General features: G+C 38.1%; 1 protein-coding gene across 2 annotated transcripts in view; it reads left to right on the forward strand.

Moving 5' to 3' along the window:
* CUBN (cubilin) overlaps positions 1-13,406 on the forward strand; it is a 142,063-nt gene that overhangs the window by 98,337 nt on the left and 30,320 nt on the right. For both annotated transcript variants that reach the window (XM_027658655.1, XM_027658656.1), the window contains exons 47-54: positions 89-229; positions 1,224-1,405; positions 2,968-3,139; positions 4,006-4,212; positions 7,110-7,259; positions 8,120-8,241; positions 10,075-10,300; positions 12,235-12,422. In XM_027658655.1, the coding sequence (XP_027514456.1) occupies positions 89-229; positions 1,224-1,405; positions 2,968-3,139; positions 4,006-4,212; positions 7,110-7,259; positions 8,120-8,241; positions 10,075-10,300; positions 12,235-12,422 (1,388 nt within the window). The remainder of the gene's footprint in view (positions 1-88; positions 230-1,223; positions 1,406-2,967; positions 3,140-4,005; positions 4,213-7,109; positions 7,260-8,119; positions 8,242-10,074; positions 10,301-12,234; positions 12,423-13,406) is intronic.

Below are 13,406 nucleotides of genomic sequence, written 5' to 3' on the forward strand. Positions count from 1 at the left end.
ATAAATATAAATATAAATATAAATATAAATATAAATATAAATATAAAATATTGATATAAAACTGTCTTTCTGTATGTGATTTTTGCAGGAAATTTGTTGGGCAGGTACTGTGGTAATACTCTCCCTGATGCTGTGGACACCTCTGACAGTTTTGCTTATGTCAAGTTTGTCACTGATGGATCAGTCAATGCCCAAGGATTCAGATTGCGCTTTGATTCCAGTACTGAAGGTTGGATTTGTAACATTGTGAGATACTTTGAGGAAGCAACATATACCACAGATTGTATTGCACTAATAGAGCATATATTGTAGATCACTTTTTCTTGGAGGGGTGTGTTATTTGCTCTTAAATATAAACTCAGGGGGAAATATAAATAGAGTTCTCTGGCAACTACTTAGCTGAGATGAAACTTTGTGAAGCAAGCAGTCTCCTGCTAAAATGGGTGTTGCCATCAGTGGTAGGTCTTGCACAATGAAGCATACTCTTCCACTCCTTTTCTCTTCAGCAATTAGTCTAGAGTTGTCCCAACATTCCCCCCTAACATTCCCCTCATCCCTCTTGATGAGCAAGAAGGTAGAGAAATGCTGTAATTTTCCTTTATGTTATTCTGTCCCTCCAAGGTGAGTGATATTCTCAAATCTCCCTAAAATCAATTGTTTTTAACCCATAGGTTTTAAGCAGAATCACAGAACTGCAGAAACACTGAGGCTGGAAGGGGCCTCTGGAGATGAGGTAGTACAACCCCCTGCTCAAGCAGGGTCAGGTAGAGGAAGTTGCCCAGGACTGTGGCCAGTCAGGTTATTCTATTGTTACCCACTCTAAGACCCTGCTCTAGGAGAATGATCATCTTTCTGTAGCTCTGCCCAGTCATCTAAAGGGCAGAAATGTCTCAGTCTTGCCACAGTGAGAGGCTTGTATCACTTCACATCAAAGCCTATGTGTCACTCATAGGCTTCTGAAGCCTGGGATGAGCCCTTCAGAGAAGACAATATTAATAAATGGACTAAAAAGAGCTGCTTTGGTCAGTTAATATTCAACTGCATTTATGGCTGAGTGATAAAGACTGGCAGGAACGTAGCTGTTTAGGTAAATATGTGGACAGGGTAGGCCAATCAAATTAACCTCTCAGGATCTCTTTTTCTTGCATTATTGGGGTTTTTTTGCTATAATTCTATAAACAGTGCTTTACTCTAAAAAGTGTCCCAATACTTGGGTATTTCAGAATGTGGTGGGGATCTTACTGCCCCTGTTGGAACATTTACTTCACCCAACTATCCCAACCTATACCCACATAACCGAGTGTGTGAATGGAGGATCACAGTGGAAGAAGGACGACGTGTGACTCTAACCTTTAATGATATGAAAACTGAAGACCACTGGAGCTGCTCATCAGATTATGTGGCTGTGAGTATTGGGTGTAAAGGCAGAAATTGCTCTTCCTAATCCCTTTATGGAGTACTAGTGGATGTAATAAAGCTGAAATGCCACTTATAGGTCTATATATGGTTTAAAGACAAATCATAATTTAATCTGGGTAAAACAGATAAATGGGAGAAAGTTACCTCTGTAGACCATATAAACTCATCTACTTGTTTTAGAGTGTGGAATTTTTGAAATTGTGGCCCAGGCGGAGTGGAAGACTTGGAAAAAAATAATTGGAATTATCTCTTTATTGATTATAGAAAAAGGTTCTGGGGTTTTTGAAAGCTTTCAAGGTCTCTTTTCTGTGGACACAAAGTTCATCAGTCAGTTCCAGGTCTCTTTTGACTTTGGAGGTTGTTACTGCTGTTGTTACTTACTGCTGTCAATTAAAAAAGAAAAAAAAAAAGAGAGAGAGAAAAAAACCCAAGGATTGCAATAAATGACTACTACTAGGTGGGACCTTGTATATTCTGAAACAAAGATAGGGAGATCTCAGGAAACTCTACCTCTTTATCACCCTCCATCTCCAAATGGATAAACATTGGTTATTTTATCATGTTTATTTTAGATTTCTGGTTATTTAGTGAAAAAAAAAAATAATCAAACCTGGCATCTAGACCTTAACCTGATCTGATGTACAAAAGCCTGAAAAATGTGATTCCTCTATAAAATTGCAGAAATGAGAGAGAGACTTTAGTTTCCCATTTGTTCAGATTAGCAGTGCAAACATAGGAATTAACTGTAGGATGATCAGAAGGCAGCCCATGCACAAGCATGGGGGGTGGTGGTGAAGTAGCTATCCCTTGGGATTTGTAGATGATGTTTCCCTTGTTTTCCTTCACAGATGCTTTAGGCAAAGCATTGGGAGCTGGCTTTTTATAAATTAATGATCTCTTAAAGGAAGATTTTTCCTGCTAGCTTTTATGCATTCAACACTCTAACAAATTCTAATTCTCAGTGGGAAACATCATTTCAGCCTTGCTTGCACTGCTGAGGCAGTAGTAGAAAGAAGGAAATTAACTCCTAGCCTAAGGACTGTATGAAAGCAACTGAGAAAAATACCTCTGGATCATCAAAAAGTGAAATGTTTGAATTAATCAAAAACACCCACCAGCACTCAATATGTTGAAGATTTTGATAAAGCTGATGTTGGCTTTAACAAGAATACAAAGGCAATGATTTGAAATGAAATAAACATGATCAGTATCTTATTAAGTGATTGAATATATAAATATTGAGCTAAACTGCAGTATTCTTCCCAATAAAACTATTTCAATTTCTCTTTTTAAAAAGGAAAGAGACAGAGAGAATATGTTTGTGTTTCATCAAAATAAGCAAGTTATTTTTAATGTTTTGCTTCAGGGCCTCCTCCACTCAAGGCAATGTAAGTTTGTGCCAAGGTTTGAAGTAGTTTGAGAACTAACCCGCTGTGAGGGACGTCAATGAACCTCATATTAAAGATGTGAAACACTGTTAAATGATACAGGAGATGCCCATCAGACTACTATATATTGATCTCATAAGAGTTTACTCTGACCCCACAGGTTTACAATGGCCTTAGACAGAATTCTCCTCGGCTGGCCAAGCTATGTGGAGAGGTAAATCCAGGCACTGAGGTGAAATCCACTGGAAATACAATGAAAGTCATTTTGGTGACAGACATGTCCCATGCAACCAGAGGTTTCAGTGTCTCATATACATCTAGTGAAGATGCAGGTAGTGTATGTTTTTGAATTAAGTGGTTGATCTTTGGTGAGCCATGCCATAGGTAAAGTACTGGCACATATAAAAAAAAATTACCTAAACAGATAACAAATCTCTGATACCTTTTTTCTCTTACATCCTTGGATGGGAATAGATAGGGATCACAGTCCCTGCTCTCCCTACTGTTCTATTGATTTTTACTTGGTCTTAAGTAAGAGATGGTATGAAGTGGCCTTATTGCATGAAATTTCGAAAAAGCATAGTGCCATAGACAAATTGAATAATTCAAGTGCTTCCTTATTACTCAGGGGTGTAATTAATTTATTGCAGCTTGTGAAACAGTGCAGCTAACCTACTTTGCAAGCTCAGCCTCCAGAGAGGAGGCAGCTGCCAGAGCCTTACTACTACATCCTTGAGTCTTTTGAACTTGATTTTCCAGCTCCCACCCCAAGCATCCTACTGTAGCGTGAGTGTATTGCTCTTGAGGGTGTGTTTCAGAAAAATTTTCTCTTGACTCTCAAATTCGTTAATGAGCAGGGCTGAGCAATACTGAACTGAAGCTGTAGTGAGATTTTATCGAAATGTTAAATAATGCTTGTTGTATTGATATTATTGTTGAAATATTTTATTTGATACTGTACATAATTGTTCTTTGCTTTACAAGTGTTTTTAAAGACTTGACAATAAATTCCAGGACAATAGGTAAGAATTCTCTTGTACATAGCAGTAAATTATGAAAAATAAGAAGATGGAAAAGGTTTTGATCTAATCAGGACATGTGCTTTCTGACATGAGCATATCTGAATAAACAGGGGCAAGATTTCACCCCATACAGGAATTATTACTTTTTTTTAATAAACTGTATTTTGTTTCTGCAGTTTGTGGTGGAATCCTGGTGGGACATGTAGGTGGGAATTTCTCCTCTCCTGGTTATGATGGCATCAAAAATTACACAAATAACCTGAACTGTGAATGGATGATTGAAAACCCCTCCCACTATAATTCATCCATTTATGTGTCTTTCGAGGATTTCCACTTGGAACATCACCAGAACTGCCAGTATGACTACCTAGAGTTACGAATAGGTTTGTATGTTCAGCAGGAGAATGGATAAAGCCTGTCAAGATTCTGGTCGTGCAACTCCGTTTGTGCCAATTCTTGTTCATATATATTTGCAGAGAAAGGCTGTTGTAGAATCTGTACATTTGAGAGTGTTCACATTATGCCTTCCATGTTGCATCCATGACCAGAAGCGAGATTTCACTACCACAGCAATTGATGCATGCATTTGGTCACCTTTTCTTTCAGGGGAGAAAATAGAAAACTGGATAGGTACGTTAGGAGGATAAATTATTTTGGTGTTTGCAATACCAACCTGACTCTCTCTTTACAAATATGAACTTCATCTTCCTTGAAAGATGGAAGTTAGAATGATCAAAACAATTTATTTGGTTCACTGCCCATTCTCTCCCTTGTCCTGTAATGTCTCCAGGGACAGCAGGAATGGAGTAAAGAATGCTTTAATTATTCATATTCTCTGGGCTGCGTACTCCATTTTTGTAGTCTATAAAATGATTCTCCAGAAAGAAATCCATATTTCCTGTGCATTTGCATCACAAAATACAGACTGAAGCATTTAAAAGGAAAATAAAAATCACAGGATTAAGGCACCAATAATATCTCTGCATATTTGCGCATCTTTAGCTATCTGCAAGAACAGCAACTGGAAATGTCATATGAAAGTCACTCAGCTAATGCCAAGCACAGTATGAAAGCTTCAGCTGTCTCCTTCACTGAGGGCTGTATCTGTGAATCCCAGAGAGAGCAGGTTCTAATTTACCAGGAAATCAATTCTGAAAGATGTGAAAAGGTTGAGAGCGGGAATCCTTTACATCCTTATTTGCATTCACTTGAGCAAGAGCTTTTGATTGTGTAGCATTGGTTTGTCCTCTGTAGAGCCAGAGCATGCATAGCTGCATAGCCTAGCAGTTCTCTCCCATGTATGCACTGGAGCTGGGGAATAATAGAAAGAAAACTCAAACAGAAAAATAATAAAATATAGCTGCTTTGTTACACATCCATTCCCACTACTCACTTCATCATGAACCTCAGGCCTCCAGGTAATACAGTCAAAGGAGAGGGGAGAAAGTGTAGTCTTGTTTTGCTCTACACAGTTTTGTCATCTAAATAGTAATGTTCATTTCAGCCATACTAATGGAACTTCAGTTTCACAACTAGTCTTGTGTCAAAAGCAGAGTGCCCTAACTCATATGTGTATGCTGACAAGTAACATTTAATGAGCACTGAGATGCAAATAGTGCAGAATATCACTAAACTCAGTCAGGTATTGTTTAAGACTCTTGACTCAGCAGATGTGTAGTTGGGGAAAGGTCCAATTCAACAATAAGTTACCCGAGAGACCCCAGATGAAGCCAAGATGTGCAAAATTCTTTTGTGATACCTATACAATACATGTCATAGTACTCAAAGAAAAAAAAGGAAAAAAGTGGAATTGACTGTATGTATTCACTGAGAAATATTTAAGCTAAATAGATAAAATAAATATTTTAAATTTCTTAGGATAAGGGTTTATATTGAGTTATTAAATTATCAGGTGTGTGCATATAGTCTGTACACGGTAATACAGCTGAGCATACTGCTACAGTGAAATAAACTCTTAACTTCTGGCTTTTGTGGAAACTCTTGGTTTTGTCTTTCAGACCATTCCCTTCAGTTTGAATGAAATCTTACAGCACAGTATTTCTGTTTTCATTTTCTGTTTATCAACAGTCTAGTTCTCTAGCCGGCTGGCCATTCATGAAAGGAATGATAGGTGTCACTTTTCACACCGTAGAGACTGAGTAACCTGCGTCACATCTGTCACACAGTCAATCACCTCATAAGAAGTGCACAAAACATATACTTCACATACTCAAAGTAGATATTACTATTTTTTCCTGAACCATAGTTTATCATGAGTGCCTTCTGCTTCTACAGCTCAATGTCAATATCAGTGCATGTTAACAAGGCAGTTTGTAGCCATTTGCTTTGTATTTTACATTAATAGAATTTTATTATATGTCACTTTTTATCCTTGTGCTTCAAGGCATTTCAAATGGTGGCTGCCTCACCATATAATACATAAACATGAAGTCACTCATAGAGACTTTTAAGACCAGCAGCCTACTACTGTTAGAGAAGTGAACTTGGGAATGGCATTGCCTGGATGTCATGGGGAATGCTATTACACTTCTTTTCTTTCTCCTGATAATTTATCAGTAATAAACAGAAACTGATACTTTTGCCAATGTGACGGGTAAGAGCTTACACCAACATGAGCAAAACTGCAGTGTCACAGAAGTATAGTGGACTGTGTTGTGCTTCCTTTTAGGTTTCAAGGATTTGAGCAAATGCTGGCATTTTTTGCCGTACAGAGAACAATATGTTGGTCTCCCTAGGAAAGAGATGCCCACTGTTAATACAGCAGTGACAGCTTGTTCATGGATGATGCACATCCCTATATGGTAGAAAACTCAAAATCCCTATTGAATTTAATGAGGATGTCATAAAAACAAAGATTCAATAGGTTTCCATGTGTTACAGTCCTTGGGCCATCTCTTCCCAGTATTCTGCCCCCCAAAAGTCTGTAGTTTTGAGGCAGAACAATGAGGGTTCTGATGAGACATACAAAATGAAAGTGTTCAGGGTGGCAGGAAGGGAAGAGAAGGAGCCCAGGGTATTAAAAGGATCATAAATATAGCTTTGGAGAGAACTTCCTTGTTGCCAAGATTTAGATCCCAGCAATGAACTGCAGCACTCTCCTTATGTCCATAACAAAAAATCAGTTACTAAGTGTGATTATGTACTGTTCTCTGTTTTCTAGTTAAAACACAAGGAAATGTATGTTTGCCCTATTCCTTTATGCTATTGCAGCTCTTCTAGGACTCAAAAATTGTTGTGTTTTTTTTTTTTCTTTACTTAGGGGATGCTGATGGAGAGCTAATAGCTAGACTTTGTGGTCAGTCTGCACCATCTGTACCACTAGTCATAGCTGCCCCACAGGTCTGGGTACACTTTTTGAGTGATGAAAACACAGAAGATAAAGGATTCTTGGCCCATTACACATATGAAGGTAAATGACTTGCTAAACTGCTGCCTTTGCCAACTGAGGCACTTCTGGGGAATGTTGCCATTCATTTGGTGATACAGAGAATATACATGATGGGATCATCTCTTAAAGAGGCCCTCAAAGTTACACGGTCCCTGCCACTATTTATATCCTTCTAAAGCAAGCACATGCTAGCAGCTGAATTTTCAGATTTATTTTCTGCCTCACTGTTCCCATTTCCCAAACTGCATTTGAAGTTTTGCAATGCTGTGCAACACTCTTAACAGCTGGTTGCTCTTGGGAATAGGGATGTAACAGGTAGCACCAGCCAAGTTTGACTTACTTCAAATAGGTCTCCAGAGTGCTAGCAGAGCTGAAATGCATTCTGCTGCTTGAACCTTAACACTAATTTTGAAATCTACTTAAAGCCGTATCAGTGCAAATTACACCACTTTGCCATTTATATGCCAACACAACTAGTCTTCCTGTCACAGCTGAATTTAGCCTTGGGCCTTCCCTAGACACATCAACAACTTTTTTACTTATTGTGTTGGTCCAAGAATGGGGCTGATTTTCTTAAGTGTCTGAGATAAGTAAATGGAAGATAAGGTGGAAGAAGCAGCTCTAAGTGTCAGTTGGCTAAGGTTTTGCAGAGCTATATTAAGTGTCAGAAAAAATGCAAAGTTTCAAGGTCATTGCATCTGTTTACTCACTATTCAATGATAAACATTTTAAAACATGGATTTTCCCAAAGAAATTGTTCATCCTTACCTGTATCAGTCTAACTGAAATACATTTTAGTACTATTATAAGCTGAATAATCTTCCATTTGTTTGATTAAAGTTTTCAGTTCCTAAAATGTATTGAAATTTTTTTTTCTTCAGCCTGTGGTGGTATACAGTCAGGTGAAAGGGGAGTTATCTCAAGCCCTAACTACCCAGAGCCTTACAGCAGTCTGACTCACTGCTCCTGGTTGTTGGAAGCCCCTGAAGGTGAAACCATCACTGTGAGTAACGTAATGTCATGACTATGTGCACAGCTGACAGTGTGAGAAGAATCTTCTGAGTCTTGAGGAACAGGTTTGAGACAAATTGGAAAATCAGAAATGTGGAGAAATGAAATATCTCCCCATCAACCTTAACTAAGAGGGGGAATGAAGATAACCAAACTAGACTGTGCTTTTTGAAAATCAGAAGGACCCTAGTATAACTTGACCTCAAAACATAGCACTGACTTCTCCTTTAAACAGTGACTTGGTTAAAAAAACTAGTTAGAAAACCTAAAATAACTCATTTTATTAGATATGCATGGATATTCTCAATATCATGAGAATTAATATGAGGCTGAAGGTATTTCTTCTCCTCAGAGAAGTTGCAAGCCACTAGAAAGTTACTTTTGTGTCTTAATGGTCTGGAAGATAACATGATTTCTGGTACAAATAACATCTATGAGATGCTGCTCTTACTTCCCAATAACTATTAACAGGTGCCTGAGGTACTACTTTCTTGAGTCAAACTCCTGAGAGACCAATTTAAGCACCTTTATAACCAAGCAGTGTGAAACTTAACTCACTGAATTATTTGACTGATTCTTTCAAGAACAGGTCCAATCACTGATATTTATGGTCCAGATCAGAAAAGTATCTGAAAAGCACTTTTGTTAAAACACATTGCAGATTTTCATATGTAATGTCTTTCATTAATTTCCCTATCATGTTTTCCTTGTTTACCACTAAAAAGGTATTTCTTAGAAATGCAAACCCGTAGTCCTAATTATTCTGCTGCATGATATTCTGACCACTGCCTAGGTACTTACTTCAAGGAATACAGGATTATTTTCAGAGAACACAAAATGTCTATTTAATCCACAAATTTGTTTAAAGCAGAACTAATCTCAAGCAGATGGAAGTAGATTTTTGTTTTGAAAGGACTGAGTAGCAGCCCCCTCAATGAAGGCAGACTAAATTTTGCAATATAAGATGCCAGTTTCAGTTGCTGGTCTGAATTTAAACCATTAGAGCTAAATTTGTATTTGGTCTTTGACTGAGGCAGAGTTCTTTTGGAAATGAATACACGCAGAATGTACAGGGGGAAATATTATGTGTTTGCTAAACTTTTCTATAAAGATCCTGCTCCTGAAACTGGTAAAAAAAAAGACTGATTGTAACAGGGCCAGGCAGTAATTAGTGTACGTCAATATTTCAGCATCAACAAATGCAGGAGTCTACTGCATCAGCAATCTAAATCTTTGAACTGGAAATCCCACCTGTGTGCATATCACTGCAAGGACAAATGGAATCAGTGTGAGAGGAAGACAGGGTCAGAAGCTGCCTGCCCCGCCTAGTCTGTTTATGTGATGCTTCCAGGCCCACAGGAATGAACCATGGAACTGTTTCTGTTTTAATGGAAACTAACATTATTTTTAGCAACTGTTAGTACATTGATTCAGAATAATAGGAAGAAAAAAAAATCCAGAGCCTTCTGCTTACATAACTACTTGTATTTCATGACCAGAAGCCTTGAGTTCAACACCCACGCATATTCAAGACTGTTTTGAAGCACATACTTAGCTTCAAAGTATGGTAAAGTCCCAATAATGCCAGGTTTGAACCTATGCATTCCTTTTCCATTTCTATCTTCAAGCTAAGTAGCTGCTGTTACTTACAGCGGTAAGATTCCAAGCAATACTTGCAGGAAAGCATCATGAAGCATGGGTTGGATTTCTAAGCATACCCAGAAATCATTGTACCAGGATGGCTACAGGATCTGGCTGGAATTGCTCTAAACCCTCCCTGGAGTGACTGGTTTTAGCACCTGAATGTCACTTTTGTGTGTTACAGCTTACTTTTACAGCCTTCCACATTGAAAATCATTCACTTTGTAAGTGGGATTCTGTTACTATCCTGAATGGTGGATCTCCAGGGTCTCCTGTCATAGGGAAGTATTGTGGAAATACATCCCCTGGGACAATTCAGTCTGGTTCCAGCAAACTACTTGTCATCTTTAACTCTGATCACTCAATTCAAGGAGGTGGCTTCTATGCAACATGGACATCGGAATCTTTAGGTAAGTTTGCATTACCTAACAAAAGAAACACGTGGCAACATCTTCAGCATCCCTGAAAGAAGGCAACATTAAAAAAATCAAGTATTAAACTGTCTGATCTCACACAAGGAAATAAAACTTAGACTGATTTTGTACTTTTTAAGTCTCATACTGGCAGCTTCTTGATGGCTGTAAATTGATACCATGTCCATTAGCCTCCCGGCAGTGGTATCTATTGTCAGTGACTATGAGACATTTCATTTTATGAATAACAATTGTTCCACAGTTTGATTTGGTTTAAACACTTAAAACTAGGAAGAGGTCAGTTTCAAAACAGAGAGGCAGACAGAACTTCTCAAAGAGCACATGTCTCAACAGCCTAAACCTCTTCCACTGCAGTGGAGATGCTGGTACCCTTTTCAAGGTGATATACATGCAGGATTGAATGGTACATTTTTCAAAGCTGCCATCCTTCTGTTGAGATTATCAGCTCTCTCGATTTTAAAAAAAGGTAGCTCACTATTTTCACAGTGTACCTCAGGAAGTCAATAAAGGACTGAAAGCAAGTGTAGATGTGTCAGATAGTGACAGGACAGAAATCACCGTGCCTTCCTACCTCAGAACAGAGCTGGCCAAGTGCTCCCTACTGTCACCTACAGCTGCAAACCTTCTGGCTGATGCTGATCACCTTTCTGTCCATTAATAATGTCGCAGTGTCTTTTAGTAGTAGTGATGGAGTGTCTTTTTAAACATATCAGTAGTCTGCACTTGCATGAATATACACTGTCACTTAAGCAGGATTTTTACACTGTTCTCACTGAGATTTCATGTGTAAGGAAAACCACTCTTCAGTGATGTAGTAGACATTAACCTACATGTGCAATATGTATAGATAGTATTCACTTTGTGAGAGGGTTTGGGGTTTTTTTATGTACCTGATTTCCTTTCTTTAGCTTTTTTCTCATTTGTTCACAGAGAATCTCTGGGTTTTGGTATGTGTGACCAAAATCTGGCTTTGCATCCTTCTAAACACAAATGCCATTACTAACACAGGAGAATGAAAAATAAAATCTTTCTTTTAAAACTATTTTTTTTTTAATTAAGAGGAAAAAAAGGAATGTTATAAACCTTTTTTGCTCTTTATTCATCCTCTTACTACATCGTCTCTGAAATAATAAGGGTTGCTTGTGCTGTACGCATAGCCCTAGTAAATTATTCTTGGCATGGTATTTCCAAATATGTTTCAAATTATCTAAATGTACTATGTATAAAAACATGAGCTGCCATAGAGCCATGACCAGTTATTCCCCTTTATAAATGAATCTGTTAGCAATTTTTAAAGTCATGTTTTCCAACCCTCTTCCATGATCCCACTGAGATCCACAGGGCTGCCTGGACTGGAGAAGTCACCATTTTGCCCTGGGTAAACAGATGTAGCTTGAGGAGATTCACATGTAGAACTGCAATATTTTCATGTTGCAGAGTGAGAAGAAAAAAGCATTCAACAGTAGATTGGGTTTTTTTTGCCTAGAGTGCTCTTGTGAATGGCTGTCTGTCATGATGTGCATGCTGTGGGGTGTGGGAAGGAACCTGCAAAGTCTCAGGAGAAGCTCCTCATTAATGTGTTCCTGGTCCTTACAGTCTTTCAACGCAATACTCACTTCAATTTGCCAGGAGTGTATAGATGGACCAAAGCAAAAGTGTATGAACTGGCAAGGAGAATGAGCCTGTGCAGAAAATAAAGTGAAGTACAAAGAGAGACCTTTCCTAGAGTGTAACTACCTCCCTACTCCAGGGGTGGGAGAAAGAAAATTATTTAAAAGAGGGGTAAATGAAGTTTCAGTGGGTATCAGGACTTTCTCACTCTTGCAGGCACAGAAGGAAACAGCTGTTCAAAGCTGACACCAACCAAAAATATTTGAACATTTCTCCCACTTGTTGCTGTTTTTTTGCAGGCTGTGGTGGAATCATGCATTCTGATAATGGTGTGATCAAATCCCCTCATTGGCCTCAAAACTTTCCCATGAACACCAGATGTACATGGACCATCATTGCACATGAAAGCAAACACTTGGAGATGACCTTCCATAGTAACTTCCATATTCCAGATAGCGATGGAAGCTGCCAGAGCAGTTATGTAAAGGTAATAATTGTTAGGGTTAGATCAGCAGAGCAGTGCTTTAAGAAGTCCTGATTCCAGAATCCTGTTTTGTGTTTGTCATGGTTATAACTGTCAAGGCACAAAATTAATGAAATATAAACTGAAGTCCTTGTACCAATACAGTCCATTTTCTGTGTGTTTTGTGAGCTGGCTTGTATATAGTTTGAATTTTCATCTGTTCTTGAGGTTCCATCACCTTCCTTGCTGCCCCAAAAATTAAAAATATGAAAAAAAAAGCATATATGATTTCAGAACGAGGAAATAACGAGAAAATCCAGTGTAAATAAAAGATTACTCCAGTGAGTAAAAAAAAAAGAAGGAATGTGACACTGTAATTCTACCAAACTTCTTTATAAGTGTTTAAACTGTCCAAGTTGCACTAATCCTTCTTTTTTTAATCTCCAAAACCAAAGATAGTATTCTTATCTTTCGTATGTTGTCAAGAGCCTCTTGTTTTCAAAGCAATAGAATGAAGTGGACATGCCTTGAATTTTTCAGTGTCGTTTTTTTCTCAGGCATTTGGCATATGTTCAGTGGTTTTGTGCTCATTTTCTTCCAGAAGTACAACTCCCACTTGAAATAAAGGGCAAACATAATTTGACAAAGGAAGACTTGAGCAGCTGGATCAGGATGGTCTGATCCATACCTACTAACTCACAAACCACAGTTGCACTCATTTTTTAAGGCTGTGAAAGAAAGCCCTACAGCTAATAGATTTGTCTTTTCAAAGACAGTGATTAATTGATGTAATATGTTAAAATAAATTTCACTAATATGGAAGTCTTAATGTCAACCAGTAAAGGTGTTTAATTTAAAATTCCTAAACTGCCCTGAATGGCATAAGCAGAACTATGTCAACTGGATATTTCCTCCATAGAGAAAAATCTGAAAGTTTTGATGTCTGTTTCCATTTCTAAATGTCCAGTTTGAGATGCATGAAGGTGTCTGCATATGAAAAACTGTGGA

This window comes from Corapipo altera, unplaced genomic scaffold (assembly GCF_003945725.1).
Source record: "Corapipo altera isolate COAL_440 unplaced genomic scaffold, ASM394572v1 63, whole genome shotgun sequence".
NCBI classification, from domain to species: Eukaryota; Metazoa; Chordata; class Aves; order Passeriformes; family Pipridae; genus Corapipo; species Corapipo altera.